Genomic DNA, 21079 nt, shown 5'->3' with positions numbered 1-21079 from the left:
ACTTAAACTGATGAATCTTGTGTAATGAGTAACTGTCCTGTCATAAATGTAACCAGTGTCTAAAACATGACATTAAAATACGAATAAATAAAAATAAATAAAGTGACCTCTATGTGATCATTTCAGCTATAACAAAAGCCAGTCCTCTGATAAGGCTTTCCCCAAGACTTTAAAGAATGTCTGTGGGAATTTGCACCCATTCAGTCAAAAGAGCATTTGTATGGCTGGTCAAGAAAGCCACAATTGCCTGCTTTGTGCACAGAACCACATCCATGCTGGAGCAGAAAATGACCTTTTCTAAACTGTAGCAGCAAAGTTGGAAGCATATAATTTATTTTATCCAATTTATTTATTACACCAGTTAGCAATTGCTGTGGTTGAAATACATGAATTCAAAAATTAGAAGAGGTGTCCCAATACTTTTGTCCATATAGTGTATATCAAATGCAGACCACTGGAGTTTCTTTATATTGAGCTTTACTTCATGTCTTTACAGAGCTTGCTTTGTGCACAGGGGCACAGTCATCATGAAACATACACGGGCCTTCCCTAAACTGCTGCTACAAGTTGGAAGTATAGAACTTTCTTTATATAAGTGATTTATTTTCAATCCATTATCATCATTTTACACACCTGATAAAGGTCCACTGACTTGCTGCATGTTTCCCAAGATCTTCTGTCCAAGCAGGTGAATCAGCCTTGTCACCACCTGTAAAAACAGGAATAATTAAACATACTAACAGGTTTTTTGGTTGGTTTAGCATGAGTTCACATTAATCCTGTGTAAAAACAGTCACCTTTCCCACAACCGTGTGTCATTTACATTGTACCTAATGGTGTGTTAAGAACATTTATTATTCTGCAGCACTTTAATATTCAGACAGCACTTTATTCTATTAGTCATTTTAATTCAAGGACATTTCTTTAGTGTGTCTGCATGATGATGGCTACTTAGTTATTATCGGTGTAAATTAGTTTCAAATTATACTAAAAATGACAATTCAGACAGTGTAGGCAGGCCTTGTGTCTGAAAGAATTACTGTTGATAAGCCTTTTTGATGCAAAGATATTACAGGTCATACAGAGTCGGAACTGACGTTTTTCAAGATTTCTCTTGTCATATAGAAGAAAAGTTGATGCTATTCTGATGCATAGAGATACATAAAGCAATGTACACTATGTGGATAAAAGTATTTGTACACCCCATCTAATTTTTGAATTAAATATAAACCAAGTATATAAAACAAAATTATATGCTTCCACTTTGTGTAAAGTGACACAGTCATGCTGGAACAAGGAATGGCCTTCCATAAGCTGTTGCTTCAAAGCAAGCTTTATAAAGACATGAAGAAAAGCTTGGTTTAAAAAAACACTCACAGAGCCCTGAACTGGAACATTGACTGAGGCTTTCTTGTCCATTTACATTTACATTTTTTGCATTTAGCAGACGCCTTTATCCAATGCGACTTACAGCGCTGTGACAGTATACAGTCTGATTAACTGAGGGCCCAACAGCAGCAACCTGGCAGTAGTGGGGCTTGAACCAGCAACCTACAGATTACTAGTCACTACTACTAGTGCCCCGTACGCTATTAGCACCAAGGTTGTTATTGGAGTTATTGTCCAACATCAATCCCCAGCCATATAAATGCTCTTTGACTGAATGGGCAACAAATTCCCACAGACATAGCCTTCTCAGAAGACTGGCTGTTATCACATAGAGGTCACTCTATTTTAATAATTTGTTTTTGAAATGGGATGTCCAACAAGCTCATGGTCAGGTGTCCAAATTCTTTTCGCAATATCATGTACTGTCTTCTGGCCAATGAATCCTGATCATGTTTAAAACATGTTAAGTTATGCACAACATTAAAAGGGATCTCAGAATATTCTGTCGCTTGAACCAACATCATGCTGGTTTATGAGAGCCACAGACTTCTGCCCCCAACAGCTAGTGCTGGATTCCCACAAAAAGACACTCAATGCCAGTGCTTCAACCAGAAGGCAAAGCTGCAGCAATGTGAAGTAATAATGTACAACTTTCTCTCTCTTAGGCATGACCAGTTGTGTCTGGTGAGCAGCCAGGCTGGTAGCACTGCTGAGATTAAGTAAACTGTTATTTAGTACCTGGGTAAACATTTCTGTGTGAGCAGGACTTATGACAGTAAGTGCAAATAGCTCAAACCTGAGGATATTTCCTCTTGATTAAGACCAAAGCTCCTTCAGGTAGTTTAGCCAGCTCAGAGTCTCTCACTGCGTGCACTGTGGTGGCTCGATTCATGTGTGTAACAGCTTCCACCTACAAAAGATAAGAGGTATTAAAAACGAAAACAATATCCATGTAACTGGGTTTTGCATACATAATCAGAGAATAGCTCTTACCACGCCAATGAGGTCACCTCTACCATACTCCGCAGCAAGCTCTTTCTTCCCATCATCCCTCGCGATAACCGAGCGCAGACGACCACTCAGTACAATGAAAGTGCTGTCTGACTTCTCACCCTGCCTGAGAGAGCAAGATGCACCCGAAAGTAATGATTCATAGTGGTCAAATAGATACAAAAGTGGATTGTAGGCTAAGTCGGACACTTGTGGACAAAAAAAAAAAACATAAGCAAGATGGCTATTACTCTATAGCCTATTATCTATTATCTAGACAAGGGACAGTTGTGAGGCCTGTAATACTAAAAATAGACCTTGCTTTGCAACAACAGTTTAGGAAAGGCCATTTCCTCTTCCATCATGACTGCTCCTGTGTATAAAGTTGGAAGCAATTTTCTTTATATAACTATTGAATTCCCAACAATTGCTAACAGGTGTAATAAATCAATTAAAATGAGTGTCTCAATACTTTTTGTGTTATCCATATAATGTATTTAATATAACATTTAACCATTATTGAATAAAAAACAGACAGTTATAACATAATATAAAATCAGAAACAGTCAGGGATAACACAAAACACTCGAAGGCAATTTAAGAGCAGAAAAGAGTGAGAACCATACAGCGAGCACAGACAGAAATTACCTGTAAACAGCCCTTCCGGCCTCCACTGCCATCCAGTCGAGTGCAAAATCAATCTGTCTGACGAATGAGGAGACTCTGCGTACCACTGTGTGAGCCACTTTCATCACCACCTGAGGTTCCTCACGCATGATCCTTAGATGAAACATTAAACAGTTGAAACACGAAGATTTTGCACAACAAAACACACTGTTTATATACTTGTAAGAGGCATGTATTACATGAGAATGTATTTATTTATTAGATTTAACATCATGTGTTTACAGGTTATGATTACATGAGGTTCATCATTCATTAGTCCAATGTCAAACACTGTCTCAAGGCAATTTTGTATCTCCAATTCACCTTATATGCATGCCTTTGGACTTTGGACCAACTCTAAAAAGAAAGGACCCGGATTGCTCCACCTGGAAATCAACCCTAGAACCTTCTTGCTGTGAGGCAACAAAGCTACCGACCAAGCCACTGAGCCACCGTACTTTCTGTTTCTGTAACTGAAACACATACTTATTTCCCCCCCTTTCTTAAATAAAATTTAAAAAAGAATGCCAAAAAAGGCAAATGTTTGTGACACAGGTTCCTGATTCCTTGTAAGTTTATTTATTTATTAGGATTTTAATGACATTTTGGTTACACTGGTTACATGACAGAAACGGTTGTTACTCGTTACACAAGATTCATCAGTTCACAAGTTTAATGTCAAACACAGTCATGGACAATTTCCAATTCACCTTACTTGCACGTCTTTGGACTGTGGGAGAAAACCCATGGGGAGAACATGCAAACTCCACACAGAAAGGACCCAGACTGCTTTACCTGGGGATCGAACCCAAGACCTTCTTGCTGTGAGGTGACAGTGCTACCCACCAAGTCCCTGTGCCACCCGATTCCTTGTAAGTTTGATTTCTGACTATTCAGTGACTTGTCAGTGCGCCTATGAACAGAAACACTTTGACTGCAATCATGGAACAGTGGACAGAAAACCTGAACTGTCACCTCACGTATAGAGTAAATGTGTAACACTCAAAGTGTTATGCAGTTATTAGAAGCACCTGAACATGAATGACTCTGCTGGCATTCAAGTAAATGTTATATTGGCATGGGTTTAGAAGCAGCAGTCAACTTTTTAAGTGCCAGTTCTTTCACGCATGGCAGCCTCTTAAGTCCCTGGCAGTGTCTAGCTTGGTTTACGACTATGGCAAGAGAATACTGTTCCTTGAACGCTGAATAGATGGCTCTATTTATATGGGCACACAGAAATCATCAACTGTCAAGTACAATCCAGAACAAGGAATTAGAGGGCAATGACACCAAGTTAAATTCTCAATATCTCTGTGATGTAAACTAGACCTGAACTGTAGCATGTATCAGAATGAGATCATAATATCTGAACCAAAAATATATCACAATATAAACTGACGCAGTGCAGCTCTGAAACCCTCACACATTCATTTTGTGCTTTTTAAAACAAAGAAACAAAGCTGTCTGACAAAAAAAGACATTTATTAGAATTCATTCTGACAGCTAGATGCAGGTTTTATTATCTTCACAAACACCACTAGATCAAATAAACAGCTCACACAGTCAGACTTCCATCAACACACTGCAGCTGCAACACATAAAACCTCAGAGAAAAATCAATACAGCTGCTGACAGTTTCCTAATATTTATTAGCACAAGCTTTGTTAAGACGACAATCTTCAGCACAGCCATTACTCACACTTTAACGCCTTTATGCGCATTGATTTCTCCTGGACCAGAGCACTCCAAACTGTGTTCCAGATGCCCAATTACTGACTGTAATTCATCAGCAAAAATCTGCAAAGTATATGCGCCTGGCTTAACCCTATCCATCAATGAACGAAGACCACCACATGATAACCACACACCAGATTCAACTAGAGTGGCGGTTCATTTTTGATAGTCTTGACAGTGACAGTGTAGTAATGTGGTAGTTAGTTTTGTACTCGTAAGTGTGTTGACATGGACAGAATAATCAAATAGCTGCAAGAAATTATCTTAGGGAAATCGGATTACCGGTTCGCATGCACTTTAGCAATCTGATTATGGAAAGCTCAGACATGACATGAGCCAAGAGGCAATCTGATTCTGCAGTGGAACAATCCGGGGTAAAACTCGATTACTTAGAATGATACTGACCACACAGCAGTTGTATGAACGTTTAATGATAATATTACATGTATTAAATGTACCAGTGATTTTCAGACTGTGGTTGGTATAAAACATTTTATAGCAAAAGCTTGTAAAATCAGACCCACAGCCAAATATAAATCCATCAGGTTTATTTCTATAAACACACAAACCTCAAGGTTTTACTGTTCTACTGAGCCCACTCTCAAATCTTACTGTGGAGTTGATGTTTATTTATCCTCCTTCTTCAATCTGTTTGACCGAGGCAGTGTACTGAATCACAGAGTAGTACATTACATAGCTAGCATTGTAATAATACTATTCACTAATAAAAATAATACACATTTTACATTTTTCGTCCTGCTAAGAACTTTTAAAAACCTTACTTGAATGCAGCCTGGCCTGCAGCCCACCAATCAACCATAAAATCAATCAAAATGTATTTGGACATTGTCTGAAAGCAAAAAACCCTGATGAGCAAACCAAGAGCAACAGTGTCAAGGAAAAAAAACTTCAGCTGCACACTGTGCAAATAGTTTGTCATTACAGTTATGAGATTAACCAGTGTAAAATGATTTTGAGGTTAAAATACAGCTGGCTTCAAAATACACTTAAATCAACAGATAACTGGGGAAATCTTTTCATATGTGATTATTAGTGTGTACAGTGTATCACAAAAGTGAGTACACCCTCACATTTCTGCAAATATTTTATTATATCTTTTCATGGGACAACACTATAGACATGAAACTTGGATATAACTTAGAGTAGTCAGTGTACAACTTGTATAGCAGTGTAGATTTACTGTCTTCTGAAAATAACTCAACACACAGCCATTAATGTCTAAATAGCTGGCAACATAAGTGAGTACACCCCACAGTGAACATGTCCAAATTGTGCCCAAAGTGTCAATATTTTGTGTGACCACCATTATTATCCAGCACTGCCTTAACCCTCCTGGGCATGGAATTCACCAGAGCTGCACAGGTTGCTACTGGAATCCTCTTCCACTCCTCCATGATGACATCACGGAGCTGGTGGATGTTAGACACCTTGAACTCCTCCACCTTCCACTTGAGGATGCGCCACAGGTGCTCAATTGGGTTTAGTCCATCACCTTTACCTTCAGCTTCCTCAGCAAGGCAGTTGTCATCTTGGAGGTTGTGTTTGGGGTCGTTATCCTGTTGGAAAAGTTTTCGAAGGGAGGGGATCATGCTCTGTTTCAGAATGTCACAGTACATGTTGGAATTCATGTTTCCCTCAATGAACTGCAGCTCCCCAGTGTCAGCAACACTCATGCAGCCCAAGACCATGATGCTACCACCACCATGCTTGACTGTAGGCAAGATACAGTTGTCTTGGTACTTCTCACCAGGGCGCCGCCACACATGCTGGACACCATCTGAGCCAAACAAGTTTATCTTGGTCTCGTCAGACCACAGGGCATTCCAGTAATCCATGTTCTTGGACTGCTTGTCTTCAGCAAACTGTTTGCGGGCTTTCTTGTGCGTCAGCTTCCTTCTGGGATGACGACCATGCAGACCGAGTTGATGCAGTGTGTGGCGTATGGTCTGAGCACTGACAGGCTGACCTCCCACGTCTTCAACCTCTGCAGCAATGCTGGCAGCACTCATGTGTCTATTTTTTAAAGCCAACCTCTGGATATGACGCCGAACACGTGGACTCAACTTCTTTGGTCGACCCTGGCGAAGCCTGTTCCGAGTGGAACCTGTCCTGGAAAACCGCTGTATGACCTTGGCCACCATGCTGTAGCTCAGTTTCAGGGTGTTAGCAATCTTCTTATAGCCCAGGCCATCTTTGTGGAGAGCAACAATTCTATTTCTCACATCCTCAGAGAGTTCTTTGCCATGAGGTGCCATGTTGAATATCCAGTGGCCAGTATGAGAGAATTGTACCCAAAACACCAAATTTAACAGCCCTGCTCCCCATTTACACCTGAACCTTGACACATGACACCAGGGAGGGACAACGACACATTTGGGCACAGAATGTCCTTTCTGTGTGGAGTTTGCATGTTCTCCCTGTGTCTGTGTGGGTTTCCTCCGGGAGCTCCGGTTTCCTCTCACAGTCCAAAGACGTGCAAGTGAGGTGAATTGGAGATCCAAAATTGTTCATGAGTGTGTTTGACATTAAAACTTGTGAACTGATGAATCTTGTGTAATAAGTAACTACCGTTTCTGTCATGAACATAACCAAAGAGTGTAAAACATGACGTTAAAATTCTAATAATAAATAAATAATATGTTAGATGCAACTGCTTGCTGGGGTTTTAAACACTACAGTAGACTGTGAGAGTGTACAGGTTATGTCATACAAATTGTGGAATGAAAAAGCAATGATACAAGTCCATTATCCCAGCATAACACTTCATGTTAACAGTTACTATACAGGTTATAAATGGTATTGTAAAACCTACATAATGCACTATGTGCCTGATAGTCAACTTCACAGCTGTGGTGCTAATAACCAATTTTACCTGCAAGTTGATGGACTGATAGCAAAGTATCGTAAAGTATTGCATTGATTTATTTAAGATAAATAAACTGATGGTTCAAAAGTTGCCATGGAAAAATCTTTAAATACTTTCAAGAGTATTTCACATCTAACAGGGTGAATGACAAATGTGTTAAAGCAACACAAGAGTTGATTAATGGACAACACTGTACAACTGGCAAGAGAATCCAGCCAAAAAAGGTTGCCAGCCAGAGAGGCTCTAGATGTTCTTATTTAACTTGTGTGTGTGTGTGTGTGTGTGTGTGTGTGTGTGTGTGTGTGTGTGTGTGTGTGTGTGTGTGTGTGTATTCTTACTCATAAAAGTGGTTTTTGGAGATGCACAAAAAGCTGCAGTCACGGTGAGCTCGTACACTGAAGATGAGCGGTTCTCCAGTAAGAACAGCCAGGTGGCACACCAGCTCGCCCGGGTGAGTCACGAACAGACACAAGTCCTCATCGCCATCAATCGTCCGCTGGTACACGTGCAGCATTCCTGAGATCACGAACTGCATGCTCACGTCCTTTAATACAAGAGAGCTTAATGAATCTGTAGAACAGTGGGATTCAAACTCTGTGTAACTCTATGTGAGGTCCATAAAGACGTGGTTTGAGTTATTTACTGTGAAGTAACTCTCAGGCCTGCAAAGAGCCCTGACACCAAACACTGATCGCTAGCAAGGCCTTCTTATCCAACATCAGTGGATAATATATCTCATTTACATACGTTTAGCAGAATGGGCACGAATAGGGCTAATAACTTTATATCAGTGCACGTGGTTCTGGAATCAGGAGGTACAACAAGCTCTTACGTAAACTTTGTCTCCGCACACTCTTGCTCTTGCCAATAACTTTATCTTTAATTGAAATTAGTACAAAGACAAGATAATTATTGTTTCATTGAATCAGCTTAACAAGCACTTAACATGCAGATCTGGGTTTGAATCTCGGCAGTGCTATGTGTGTATATATATATATATATATATATATATATATATATATATATATATATATATATATATATACACACACACACATACACACATATACAGTGTATCACGAAAGTGAGTACACCCCTCACATTTCTGCAAATATTTCATTATATATTTTCATGGGACAACACTATAGACATGAAACTTGGATATAACTTAGAGTAGTCAGTGTACAACTTGTATAGCAGTGTAGATTTACTGTCTTCTGAAAACAACTCAACACACAGCCATTAATGTCTAAATAGCTGGCAACATAAGTGAGTACACCCCACAGTGAACATGTCCAAATTGTGCCCAAATGTGTCGTTGTCCCTCCCTGGTGTCATGTGTCAAGGTCCCAGGTGTAAATGGGGAGCAGGGCTGTTAAATTTGGTGTTTTGGGTACAATTCTCTCATACTGGCCACTGGATATTCAACATGGCACCTCATGGCAAAGAACTCTCTGAGGATGTGAGAAATAGAATTGTTGCTCTCCACAAAGATGGCCTGGGCTATAAGAAGATTGCTAACACCCTGAAACTGAGCTACAGCATGGTGCCCAAGGTCATACAGCGGTTTTCCAGGACAGGTTCCACTCGGAACAGGCTTCGCCAGGGTCGACCAAAGAAGTTGAGTCCCCGTGTTCGGCGTCATATCCAGAGGTTGGCTTTAAAAAATAGACACATGAGTGCTGCCAGCATTGCTACAGAGGTTGAAGACGTGGGAGGTCAGCCTGTCAGTGCTCAGACCATACGCCGCACACTGCATCAACTCGGTCTGCATGGTCGTCATCCCAGAAGGAAGCTGACGCACAAGAAAGCCAGCAAACAGTTTGCTGAAGACAAGCAGTCCAAGAACATGGATTACTGGAATGCCCTGTGGTCTGACGAGACCAAGATAAACTTGTTTGGCTCAGATGGTGTCCAGCATGTGTGGCGGCACCCTGGTGAGAAGTACCAAGACAACTGTATCTTGCCTACAGTCAAGCATGGTGGTGGTAGCATCATGGTCTTGGGCTGCATGAGTGTTGCTGGCACTGGGGAGCTGCAGTTCATTGAGGGAAACATGAATTCCAACATGTACTGTGACATTCTGAAACAGAGCATGATCCCCTCCCTTCGAAAACTGGGCCTCATTGCAGTTTTCCAACAGGATAATGACCCCAAACACAACCTCCAAGATGACAACTGCCTTGCTGAGGAAGCTGAAGGTAAAGGTGATGGACTAAACCCAATTGAGCACCTGTGGCGCATCCTCAAGTGGAAGGTGGATGAGTTCAAGGTGTCTAACATCCACCAGCTCCGTGATGTCATCATGGAGGAGTGGAAGAGGATTCCAGTAGCAACCTGTGCAGCTCTGGTGAATTCCATGCCCAGGAGGGTTAAGGCAGTGATAATAATGGTGGTCACACAAAATATTGACACTTTAGGCACAATTTATATATATATATATATACAGTGCCTAGCAAAAGTATTCGGCCCCCTTGAACTTTTCAACCTTTTGCCACATTTCAGGCTTCAAACATAAAGATATTAAATTGTAATTTTTTGTGAAGAATCAACAACAAGTGGGACACAATCGTGAAGTGGAACGAAATTTATTGGATATTTTAAACTTTTTTTAGAAATAAAAAAACTGAAAAGTGGGGCGTGCAATATTATTCGGCCCCTTTACTTTCAGTGCAGCAAACTCACTCCAGAAATTCAGTGAGGATCTCTGAATGATCCAATGTTGACCTAAATGACTGACGGTGATAAATAGAATCCACCTGTGTGTAATCAAGTCTCCGTATAAATGCACCTGCTCTGTGATAGTCTCAGAGTTCTGTTTAAAGCGCAGAGAGCATCATGAAGACCAAGGAACACACCAGGCAGGTCCGAGATACTGTTGTGGAGAAGTTTAAAGCCGGATTTGGATACAAAAAGATTTCCCAAGCTTTAAACATCTCAAGGAGCACTGTGCAAGTGATCATATTGAAATGGAAGGAGTATCAGACCACTGCAAATCTACCAAGACCCGGCCGTCCCTCTAAACTTTCAGCTCAAACAAGGAGAAGACTGATCAGAGATGCAGCCAAGAGGCCCATGATCACTCTGAATGAACTGCAGAGATCTACAGCTGAGGTGGGAGAATCTGTCCATAGGACAACAATCAGTCGTACACTGCACAAATCTGGCCTTTATGGAAGAGTGGCAAGAAGAAAGCCATTTCTTAAAGATATCCATAAAAAGTCTCGTTTAAAGTTTGCCACAAGCCACCTGGGAGACACACCAAACATGTGGAAGAAGGTGCTCTGGTCAGATGAAACCAAAATCGAACTTTTTGGCCACAATGCAAAACGTTATGTTTGGCGTAAAAGCAACACAGCTCATCACCCTGAACACACCATCCCCACTGTCAAACATGGTGGTGGCAGCATCATGGTTTGGGCCTGCTTTTCTTCAGCAGGGACAGGGAAGATGGTTAAAATTGATGGGAAGATGGATGGAGCCAAATACAGGACCATTCTGGAAGAAAACCTGTTGGAGTCTGCAAAAGACCTGAGACTGGGACGGAGATTTATCTTCCAACAAGACAATGAACCAAAACATAAAGCAAAATCTACAATGGAATGGTTCACAAATAAACGTATCCAGGTGTTAGAATGGCCAAGTCAAAGTCCAGACCTGAATCCCATCGAGAATCTGTGGAAAGAGCTGAAAACTGCTGTTCACAAACGCTCTCCATCCAACCTCACTGAGCTCGAGCTGTTTTGTGCAAAACTGATAGAGACATACCCCAAGCGACTTGCAGCTGTAATCGCAGCAAAAGGTGGAGCTACAAAGTATTAACGCAAGGGGGCCGAATAATATTGCACGCCCCACTTTTCAGTTTTTTATTTCTAAAAAAAGTTTAAAATATCCAATAAATTTCGTTCCACTTCACGATTGTGTCCCACTTGTTGTTGATTCTTCACAAAAAATTACAATTTCATATCTTTATGTTTGAAGCCTGAAATGTGGCAAAAGGTTGAAAAGTTCAAGGGGGCCGAATACTTTTGCTAGGCACTGTATATATATAGTATATTATAATGAGCATTCATTAGTTGTTTTACCACTGCTTTATCCTGGTCAGGGTCACAGTGGGTCTGATTCGTTAAGCAAAAGGCAGGAAACACCCTAAACAGGTTGCCATTCCATCACAGGGAGACACACAAACTCACACTTTCAGATGCTCCAATTTGCCTGACTGCATGTCTTTGGACTTGTGGAAGAAAAACAGACCACCCAGAGAAAACCCACACAGACAGAGAAAATGCAAACTCGCACCAAGGCCCCTACTTGCTGTGATGCGACAGCGCTACCCACTGCGCCACCGGCCGCCCGTAATAGAACATGTCAGATTAAAGTAATGCAGGCAACTCAGAACAGAGCTTACGGGTTTAAATCTTTATACAGACCTGATCTCCTTGGTTTGCCACCACACTGCCAGCCTTTACTTGTCTCAGAGTAACTCTGCCTTCTAACAGACTGGGGTCCTGTAGGACAAATACATTAATATCATAACACATCAGCACACAGGTGTATCTGTTATTTTATCCAGAACAATCCTCACCTGCAGCTCAATAATCTTAAGCAAGTCTTTCTTGGCAGCCTGAAAGATGGCGTTGACTTTGCTGTGGTGAACGTGGCCTGAGTGCCCCCCAGTGTCTGAATAGTGGTACACAGCAGAGGGAGCAGGCTGCATAGTAACTGTCTTCTTGAGAATCCCCTTAAAAATACACATAACAACAAAAATAGGTACTTAATTACAGAAATAATGACATTTTTGTCTGTTAGTAGTTTATATAAATGTCAGACGCTATGAACTGTAATGTAAAGAGTACCTTATGAACGACAGGGCCTGTAGAAACTGCATTATTTGTCACTTCTTTATAAGCAGTGTTGTGGTCGCTGCCTTTTATATTAGAAAACATACATCAGCATCCATTACGAACAAGTGTAGACAAAATAGTCTAATGGTGATATGGTGGATCAATATTTATCAATAAAATGAACAAGTGTGTTCTGGTTAGATTAAATTATCTATCAACATACACTAAATGGCCAAAGGTATTTGGACATTCGACTATGTCTGAGGAGAAGGGATGGCCCAAGCTCTGCGATGGATTGGGTATTGACTGGACAGCTACAATTCTGGAGGCTTCATTTAGTATGAATGCTATTTATTTATTGGGATTTTAATGCCATGTTTAACACATTTTATAGCATGATAGGTATTATGTTTCTGTCTGCTTATTTTATCTTTACTTTATAATTTGGGCTACAGTTGGGATGTTATGCTGGTTTTTACTTTAATTTGTCACTTGTGTGTGTTTAAGATGCGTACTAATGCTGGCTACCTGGAGGGGAGTTGTCTGCTGGAGACGACATGGAGCGAGACTTCCTGAAAGCAGCTGAAAGGCTTTGCGCTGACCGTGACCTTCCATCAGCTGAAAGCACAAACACAATTTCAAAAGAATTACCTTAAGAATGATCCAACATTAGGACCATCACTCAAAAATGTGCATGTCATAATCAGGAATACCTAATAAATGCTGGGTCTGCTATAATTCTGTAATGTGTTAAGAACCTGTATCGCTGTGTTTCTCTGGGTTGGTCAGTTTGTCAGTAACAGCTTCCTCTCCAGTGTGTGAGTGTCTGCGGTGACCACGGCCTGGGCTTCCTTCACCCAGCACCCTGGCAACGTTCTCCAGAGGAACCGCCTGATTCTCCTACAACGCAGAACACCCAGCAGGACTTCAGATATTAAAGGTCAGTGTGAAGATCTGTCAGGGCTGCCTGTTTAAAGCCCACAATACTAGTACTATCTGTACTGTGATAGGTAAAGTTGAAATAATTGATTAGTGGTATGCTATATGGTATACACGCTTACACTGCAAGAAAAAAGTAATTACCTAGAAGTTTTACTTTATAAGTTTGTTTGTTATAATTGGTTATATTGTTATATTACTGCGCTACTGTAATCATTTAAATGCTGTCAAGAGCTAACAGTGAAAATAAAATTGCCATTTATTTGTTTTTGTTTTTTTTGCACTGATCATGTTTAAAGCCCTGTTCTCACAAGGTTTATGTAAGTAAATGTTTCTGCACAAATTATATTTTAATGAGATTTGCAACAACAAGCACTTTTGCTCTGCAGCTTCTGGCGTAATTAAAATAAGCAAATGAAGGAAAATGTTTCTCACACAGTTCTACACACATGCAAATAAGCAAAACAATTATTTTAATCAGCGTAGGAGAGCGATTTAATACAATATGAATCAACCTGGATAAAATTTATTTAATAAAAAAAATTGTTAGTTAGAAAAATGAATTGGATCAATTAGCAAATGTGTTTTTATGTATTTTCTCCCTGTTTTTCTCCCTAGCCTAATCTGTTAACCTTCACTTGAGGAGAACCGTGACTATGACATGTGTAAGCTAGTCAACCACTTTTTTTCATGTGTATGAGGCGAATTCATATGGAGATCCACATCACGCACAGTCACACACTGATCTTCATTATTATAACTTGTGAAATTAAATAAGTCTTATTTTTTACTTTTTCTATTAATAATGATTTAATCATCATCATGTAGCCAGAATTATCAAAGTCTTGAATTAATGTTTTAAAATATAAATCTGTTATTTAAGAGCACTAAAATAGTGTGTGGTCACTGTCAAGCTCTCTGATGTTAGAGAAACCATGTTAGCTGGTAATATGAATAACTGTTTTTCAGTTAAAGTGCTTTTGTGTTCATGTCGAGTGTAATTTGCAGTGCTGACCGAGTTGAAGAGCTCAGTGGTCAGTCCCAGGTAGTTGTGCAGGGCGAGGAAAGTCACTCTCTGCAGCCGCACCATCATGATCTAAACAAAAAACACAAATAATTTTAAAATGAGATAAAAACAAAGCTAATTAGGTAAAAAACTTTCCCTGGTGCAGTGAACAAATCTTATGTTTTAGAAGGAGCTTACACTGACCGACTGTTGATCAAAGCTCAGTTTGCATTACATTGTTTCAGTATCATTGATCCGATTGTGCTGTATTTTGTGTCACTAATTTTTCCATTTAATTACCTTATACAAACATTGACCTAGGATGGTATCTATTGCTTCAAAACATTCAAAGCCTTACATAATGATTTATATATTTGTTCACTCTGATTTATGCCTTTCCTCATGATCTTGGAGATCCACAGACAGTTCTTTGGACATCATGGCTTGGTTTTTGTTCTGCGCTCTGAGATTCTCAGGACTAACTAGAGAACAGGGCCAGGTCCAGAATTTGCAGTCTACTATTAAAGGGGTAAATACTTTACTTACTTTCTATATCATATATTTCATAGATCTGTTTTCATGTTCATAAACTTAACATTTATGGCCTTTCTGCTGTTGTGCAAATTCTAACAGGTGACCAGAGATCCCAGACTATCCCTTTATCACTTCTTGTTCATAGTAAAGACTGCATGTTCAGTACTGTACCTGAATAACTCGGACCAAAGTTTCAGGATATTTCTCAAACACAGACTGAAAGGCTGAGGCTGGGAGACGAAGCACGGTGGAGGGAGCTGCAGCACGGGCTGATACTGTCTTATAGGGTGCTGGATATCCCTATCCAAAACAAGAGGGTGAGATAAATACAGCCATTGTGAAATACAGTCAGTGTAAAAAGGTGGTGAAAAGACACGAGATGAGAGCAAATCATTTTCAGATACTGTATGTAATGGAGTTGTTATAGATCTTACAGTGATGACATCCAGGATGCTGAGCAGACTGTGAACACTATCTCCAGGTAAAACATGCTTAACAACCAGCTCTGTGCCATCCTGAAACGAAAAAAAAAAATTTAAATTAGTGTCATGTATCAATTTAAATTAGTGTCATTTATCATTTAAATTAGTGTATACACATACATGCACACACAACTGCCAGTCAATATATCAGAGTAGGTACCTGTTAATTTACATAATCAATCAATCAGTCACAATCTGACAAATGTGACGTGAGTTTCATCGTCTTGGTAATGTTTTCTTGCCACTCATTGGGTCCCCTAATACCAATATAGCATTGTTTGAGTGTGGATTGTTCCTGATCATGTGCACCACTTAATGCCCAAAGTTTAGTTAACTTATAATAGCTACTTCCAGTATAATAATGCATCATGTCACAAAGTCAGGTGACTCGTCCATCCATCCTGGTGGCATCTCTTCTGCAGGTAAACAATGCATATGTGCCTAGCTGTTCACATGATGTTTACTTGGAGGAAACGGAAACCATCAGATAAAAAACGACCTTCCTTCAGATGCCTCTGACTATGCAGCCCCATGTACAGAAGGGTTCGAAATCACTGTGTGGTGTGACACATTCGCCTTATCACAAGTATTTTAAAAAATAGCAATTTGAGCCACAGTAGACTAGCTGTCATGTCCTTTGGCATCAATGAGTCCTAGCTGCCCAACAAGCTGTCAGCAGTTTGTAGATTGTCCATCCTTGGAACACTGTCTGTAGGAACTCACCACGGCTGCCTGTCAGCACCACTTGCTGTTTTGGACATAATTTAACCCTGTTGATTGGCTGTAATGATTTGGCCCTTCTCAGAGTCACTCAGGTCATTATGCTGTCCATTTCTGCTGCATTCAACCTGTAAACTATGAGTAATTACCATTAACATCTCCCTGACCATGACATGCACCATTGTTCATCATTGTTGGCTCATCTGTGGTTTTTTTGTTGTTGTTTGAATCAGATCAGCTGTACATTAAAATCTGGCCAAACTGTGCAATCGGTTAAACAGTGTTATTAATTTTTGCTTCAGCCTCTGGTGACCTACTTTCAGATGAAGCATCCAGTTTAGCAGAAAGACTAAAAGCTTACTACCACACTCTCTATCTCTATTCCCTTCCACTGGCCTAACATTATTCCAGACAGTGATTTCACTAATTACATTTTGGCACTTCAAAGAGATTTGAGACCAAGTATTCCCAGTGCAAACATCCAGTTCTTACAATCTCATTAATGCAGAGATCCAGGCGGCCATTCTGCACGACAAAGATACTGTCATCTGTGTCTCCAGGCCGGAAGAGTCCCTCTCCCTGCTGTAGCTCCACAAACACCATGTGACGGCACAGCTCCAAAAACAGAGGCTTCTCAAAGTGACCCAGAACCCTGAACACACACAATCACACACTTTTACTACAGGCATTTCATAAAACTCTCTTAATAAAAGTCATATGAAAAAGTTGAATTCGAATCCAAGCACTGACAGTGTGTCCCTGTTGGGCCTTTGAGCAGGACACTAAATTGCCAGCTCATTTAGACATAGAAGCCTGGGAAAACCATTTAATAAATGTAGTTTAGACTATCTACATGTAGTTAAACAGAAATATATAGCATATCCTTGTTAAAGTACTTTCTGGCGATTTGTGTGGCATGTGGGCATTTTGCCATACAGTCTTTTCCTTCCAGTGCTGGACTAACAGATGCCAGTACAACAAGAGCACACAGCAACATCTCATATATAGAGAGAGTTTTTCCTCTGGTTTCTATTTGAAAGCTCAGAGAAAAATGTGTCATGAATTTAATCCATGTCTCTGCAGGTAGCTGAAGTGGCACCATGGCCGGTGTGAGCCAGTAAACAAAAGCCATACTGCCACAATTACAGAACATTCAGTGTAGGTCCAGCAATGCCAGATAAGACATTTGTAAGGTATGGATTGTGTTTGTTTGAGGCATGAGCTATCCAGTACTATCCAGTACTAAGTACTGGAGAACCGGATGTGTTAAATATTTTCAGTATAGTGAGGGAGAGGGACGAGGTCTTGCAGAAGTGGGCAGCTGGGACAAAAGCTTCACAACCCAATGAAGTACATTAGTAACACCCCTTTGTAAACTTTACTGAGGATTTCTAAACACAAGCTGTGAAGAGAACTACCACCTTTGAAGATCAAATCCCATGGCAAGACAAATATACATTTTGTATTATTATTTTTACATATGAAACGGTGTTTAATTAATAGAGATTTTGTGAGCACTAACAAGGTAAGTTATATTTGGTTTCTTTCATTTATCAGTAAAATGGTTTATTTTCCAAACCTTTAATTTATGTTGTATTATATGTAATACCGGTTTGGCTATTTACAACAGTTTAATTAAACTTAACCTGTCTAAGTGTAAATTATTCTACCACCAAGCCCCAGATGTGACCAGCACTGGGTGCTATACCTGCAAAGTATTGTTGTTGAACCAAAAACATTTTTGGCTATTAAAAGAACTGCTTTTTGTACCCGATAGTTGTGGATTATGCACAGACTGTAGAAGCAAAAACTGCGGAACCCACCTGACATTCTTAAGCATGTACAGGACCTCAGAGGGCAGGTGTGAGTTCTGCACATCAAACTCAGTCAGGTCGGCTTCTAGAACCGACGGCGGAGGCTCTTTAGGTTCAAGAGTGGGGGGCTCCCGACGAATTCGCAAGATCCTTATAGGATAAATCAAAGAAGGTATAACAAAGAGCTCATGCTGATTATTACCGCTGAACATTGCCGATAGGTCTGATTACATACTTGCGTGCTATTGAAAGAACTTTTGGTCTTTTTCTGGTTCTCTTCTGAGATACTGGACCTGAATTGACCGGTGAAGATAAGGTCTGAACCTAAAGTTTAAAAAATCAGTTAAATATGGAGTTATTGAACTCCAGAATATTAATTTAATAAATGCCATGTTAATAATAAACAAAAATGTAAGAGTTTATAAGGTCATGTACCTTTCTCATAATTTTTCGGCCATAAAACAGCACTTTATCCCTTTTCCTAAAGCGATACTTAGGGACTCCAGATTGTTGTTCTCCTGTGAATCATAGGTTATATCAACATCTGTTGACATGGTAATATTTACTGTATAATTACGTAACTAAAATATTCCTGGTAGGCTGAAACTACCTTAACTTACTTCAGAAGTAAACATATAAATGGTAATGAATTTTGGTAAACATACTTGCTTTAAATCTTCTGTACAGGAGGAATATGATAACACTGATAAGTGAGGCGGCTGCCACTCCAATTAACACACCAGTCCACTGAAAGTAAAATATTTGATGGTCTTAGAAATGCACAGCAGGACATTTTCACACTGTAAAGTCAAAGTATGAACATGCTTACCATGCTGGTGTGCATCTGCTCCTCCATGAAATGCTGAAACCGAGCCTTTAAATCTACGCTATAGGGCATCGTGACCTTAAAAAAAAAAAAAAAAAAAAAAAAATCACTCAGTGTCATCAGGATGATAAGGCAAAACACTCTCATTTACATCTCATATTCTTTTCAACATCTGCATTGTATAAACTGTAATTTTCAAATGAAATAGAAATGATTACTGGGTATATGCTGCAACTATTCTCATCTTCTCCATCCATTTCTGAAAGCAAAAGTAAAGTTCAAGTCAGAATGCACAGGATAAACAAACAAACTACAATTTGTGGCAGCAGTTATTCTAATAATTTTAAATAAAACTTAAATCTAACTCCTTTACACCAAATTGTTTTTTTAAATCATGAAAATAATGCATCTAATTGGAATATAAAATAAATAGTTTGTTATTTAAAAATGTTTCTTAAAGCTTGTAGAGATTTCCATGAATCCACTGTTCAGCATGAAACATGTCTTCCAGTGATGTTAGGGCAGCACGGTGGCTAAGTGGGTAGCACTGTCGCCTCACAGCAAGAAGGTCATGGGTTCGATCCCCAGGTGGGGCGGTCCGGGTCCTTACTGTGTGGAGTTTGCATGTTCTCCCCGTGTCTGTGTGGATTTCCTCCAGGCGCTCTGGTTTCCTCCCACAGCCCAAAGACATGCAGGTGAGGTGAATTGGAGATTTAAATTGTCCATGACTGTGTTCGATATAACCTTGTGAACTGATGAATCTTGTGTAATGAGTAACTACCGTTCCTGTCATGAATGTAACCAAAGTGTAAAACGTTAAAATGACGTTAAAATCCTAACAAACAAACAAACAAACCAGTGATGTTACATAATGTGCAAAAAAGCTCCACAACTTTTATTTTGTGTTTAAAACAACCTTAAATTTTAAACTAAAATCCAAATCCCTCCAACATGTCATATATGATTTATATCTTAGTAACAATGTCATCATATAACACCACTGTGAAAAGTGGTTTTCCTGTCAAAATTCCCTAGACCCAGGGCAGCTGCTTGTTTTTTACCAGTACAATTCTAATAATTCATTCATAGCTTATTAATTCAGGCACTGAGCTACCAGCAGCGTGACTCTTACTATTACACCACACATACTCATGCTCCTATAGGCTCTGGATAATGGGAGCTTGACCAGAATTAATGGTTAAAGAAAACAAACGAACAAATTATAATAATAATAACTTTTACTAATCTATAAAATGAATGAAAATTAACACGTCCACACTGTGGTGACCATTCTCAGTATAACGATAAATACCAAGTATAGGTTAGTTTTGCCCCGGCATCAATAGTCATATCAACATGCCTACCATATCTATTGGTAGAGAGTACAAGAACCAACTGACTAGACTGTCAACTGCAGACTGGCTACAGTCAGTAGCTGTATATCCACAAAAGAATATGTATGCTAGCTGTGTCTGATAAACTGGACAATAAGAGTACAACGTGTACCCAATAAATTAGCAACTGTGTACACACTAGAACACACAGACCTGCCATCTAGTCTCACATTTCTTTCTGTAACTAGAGAACAGCACCTACAAACAACCCAAAACCAAAATAAACCAGAGGCAGCACTGATCAGCAGTCAGGGACATTTTGTTAAACATAAAGTGTCTGACAGCAGATCAGTGCTGCACTCTGACTTCATGAAGCAGTAGAGAGTTCAGTGTAAACTGACCCTCACCCACTACATGCAAACTGTCTGTGACTCAATAGCAGGGCAAAGTCAACATGTCAAAGTGAATTAAAATACAGACAATCTACTAGATCGATTCAGATCACTATTAAGAAAAGTCTGTGTTAGCAATAGTGAGCACTGAAAGCTGATAATGTCAGACTGCAAGGTTACTCAGGGCTGTTTACACACAAACAACATACAGAACTGTTCTAATCTGGTACACCAAACAAATCGACAACAATAAAAACTCTTTACATCTACAGATCTGCACACGAATTATTTTAAACTATCAGCTTTAAATCGTGTAATGAAATAAACTACATTACTTACTGAATTGTTTTCTAAGCCCCCCTCTTATTGTCAACACAGGTTCAATCAATGCACGCCTCAAGTCAGCCGCTTGGATTTTTTTTCCCAGTCGTTTTATGCCAAATCCCGCCTCCTGCTATACGATTGGTTAAGAGCTCAACTCCCGCTTTTTAACTGGCGAACTGCCAAAGAGTTTTACATGAT

At 39.8% G+C, this 21079-nt stretch overlaps 1 protein-coding gene across 1 annotated transcript in view; it reads right to left on the bottom strand.

The window, feature by feature from the left end:
• Positions 1 to 20950, bottom strand: part of pnpla7b (patatin-like phospholipase domain containing 7b) — a 36942-nt gene extending 15992 nt beyond the window's left edge. Inside the window, exons 1-21 of the mRNA XM_063017508.1 lie at positions 20897 to 20950; positions 19050 to 19090; positions 18835 to 18909; positions 18671 to 18752; positions 18441 to 18523; positions 18241 to 18329; positions 18015 to 18155; positions 16684 to 16843; positions 15424 to 15504; positions 15161 to 15289; positions 14465 to 14545; positions 13269 to 13410; positions 13039 to 13128; positions 12523 to 12593; positions 12252 to 12407; positions 12097 to 12174; positions 8005 to 8210; positions 3028 to 3159; positions 2383 to 2506; positions 2186 to 2299; positions 634 to 709 (exon numbers count right to left, since the gene is read on the bottom strand). Of these exons, the coding sequence (XP_062873578.1) occupies positions 634 to 709; positions 2186 to 2299; positions 2383 to 2506; positions 3028 to 3159; positions 8005 to 8210; positions 12097 to 12174; positions 12252 to 12407; positions 12523 to 12593; positions 13039 to 13128; positions 13269 to 13410; positions 14465 to 14545; positions 15161 to 15289; positions 15424 to 15504; positions 16684 to 16843; positions 18015 to 18155; positions 18241 to 18329; positions 18441 to 18523; positions 18671 to 18752; positions 18835 to 18909; positions 19050 to 19088 (2149 nt within the window). The 5' untranslated portion in view covers positions 19089 to 19090; positions 20897 to 20950. The remainder of the gene's footprint in view (positions 1 to 633; positions 710 to 2185; positions 2300 to 2382; positions 2507 to 3027; positions 3160 to 8004; positions 8211 to 12096; positions 12175 to 12251; positions 12408 to 12522; positions 12594 to 13038; positions 13129 to 13268; positions 13411 to 14464; positions 14546 to 15160; positions 15290 to 15423; positions 15505 to 16683; positions 16844 to 18014; positions 18156 to 18240; positions 18330 to 18440; positions 18524 to 18670; positions 18753 to 18834; positions 18910 to 19049; positions 19091 to 20896) is intronic.
• Positions 20951 to 21079: the final 129 nt, after the last annotated feature.

The sequence above is a fragment of the Trichomycterus rosablanca genome, chromosome 21 (genome assembly GCF_030014385.1).
Source record: "Trichomycterus rosablanca isolate fTriRos1 chromosome 21, fTriRos1.hap1, whole genome shotgun sequence".
NCBI lineage: Eukaryota > Metazoa > Chordata > Actinopteri > Siluriformes > Trichomycteridae > Trichomycterus > Trichomycterus rosablanca.
Note: the sequence above shows the minus strand (reverse complement) of the source record. Positions and strands in the feature narration are given on the sequence as shown.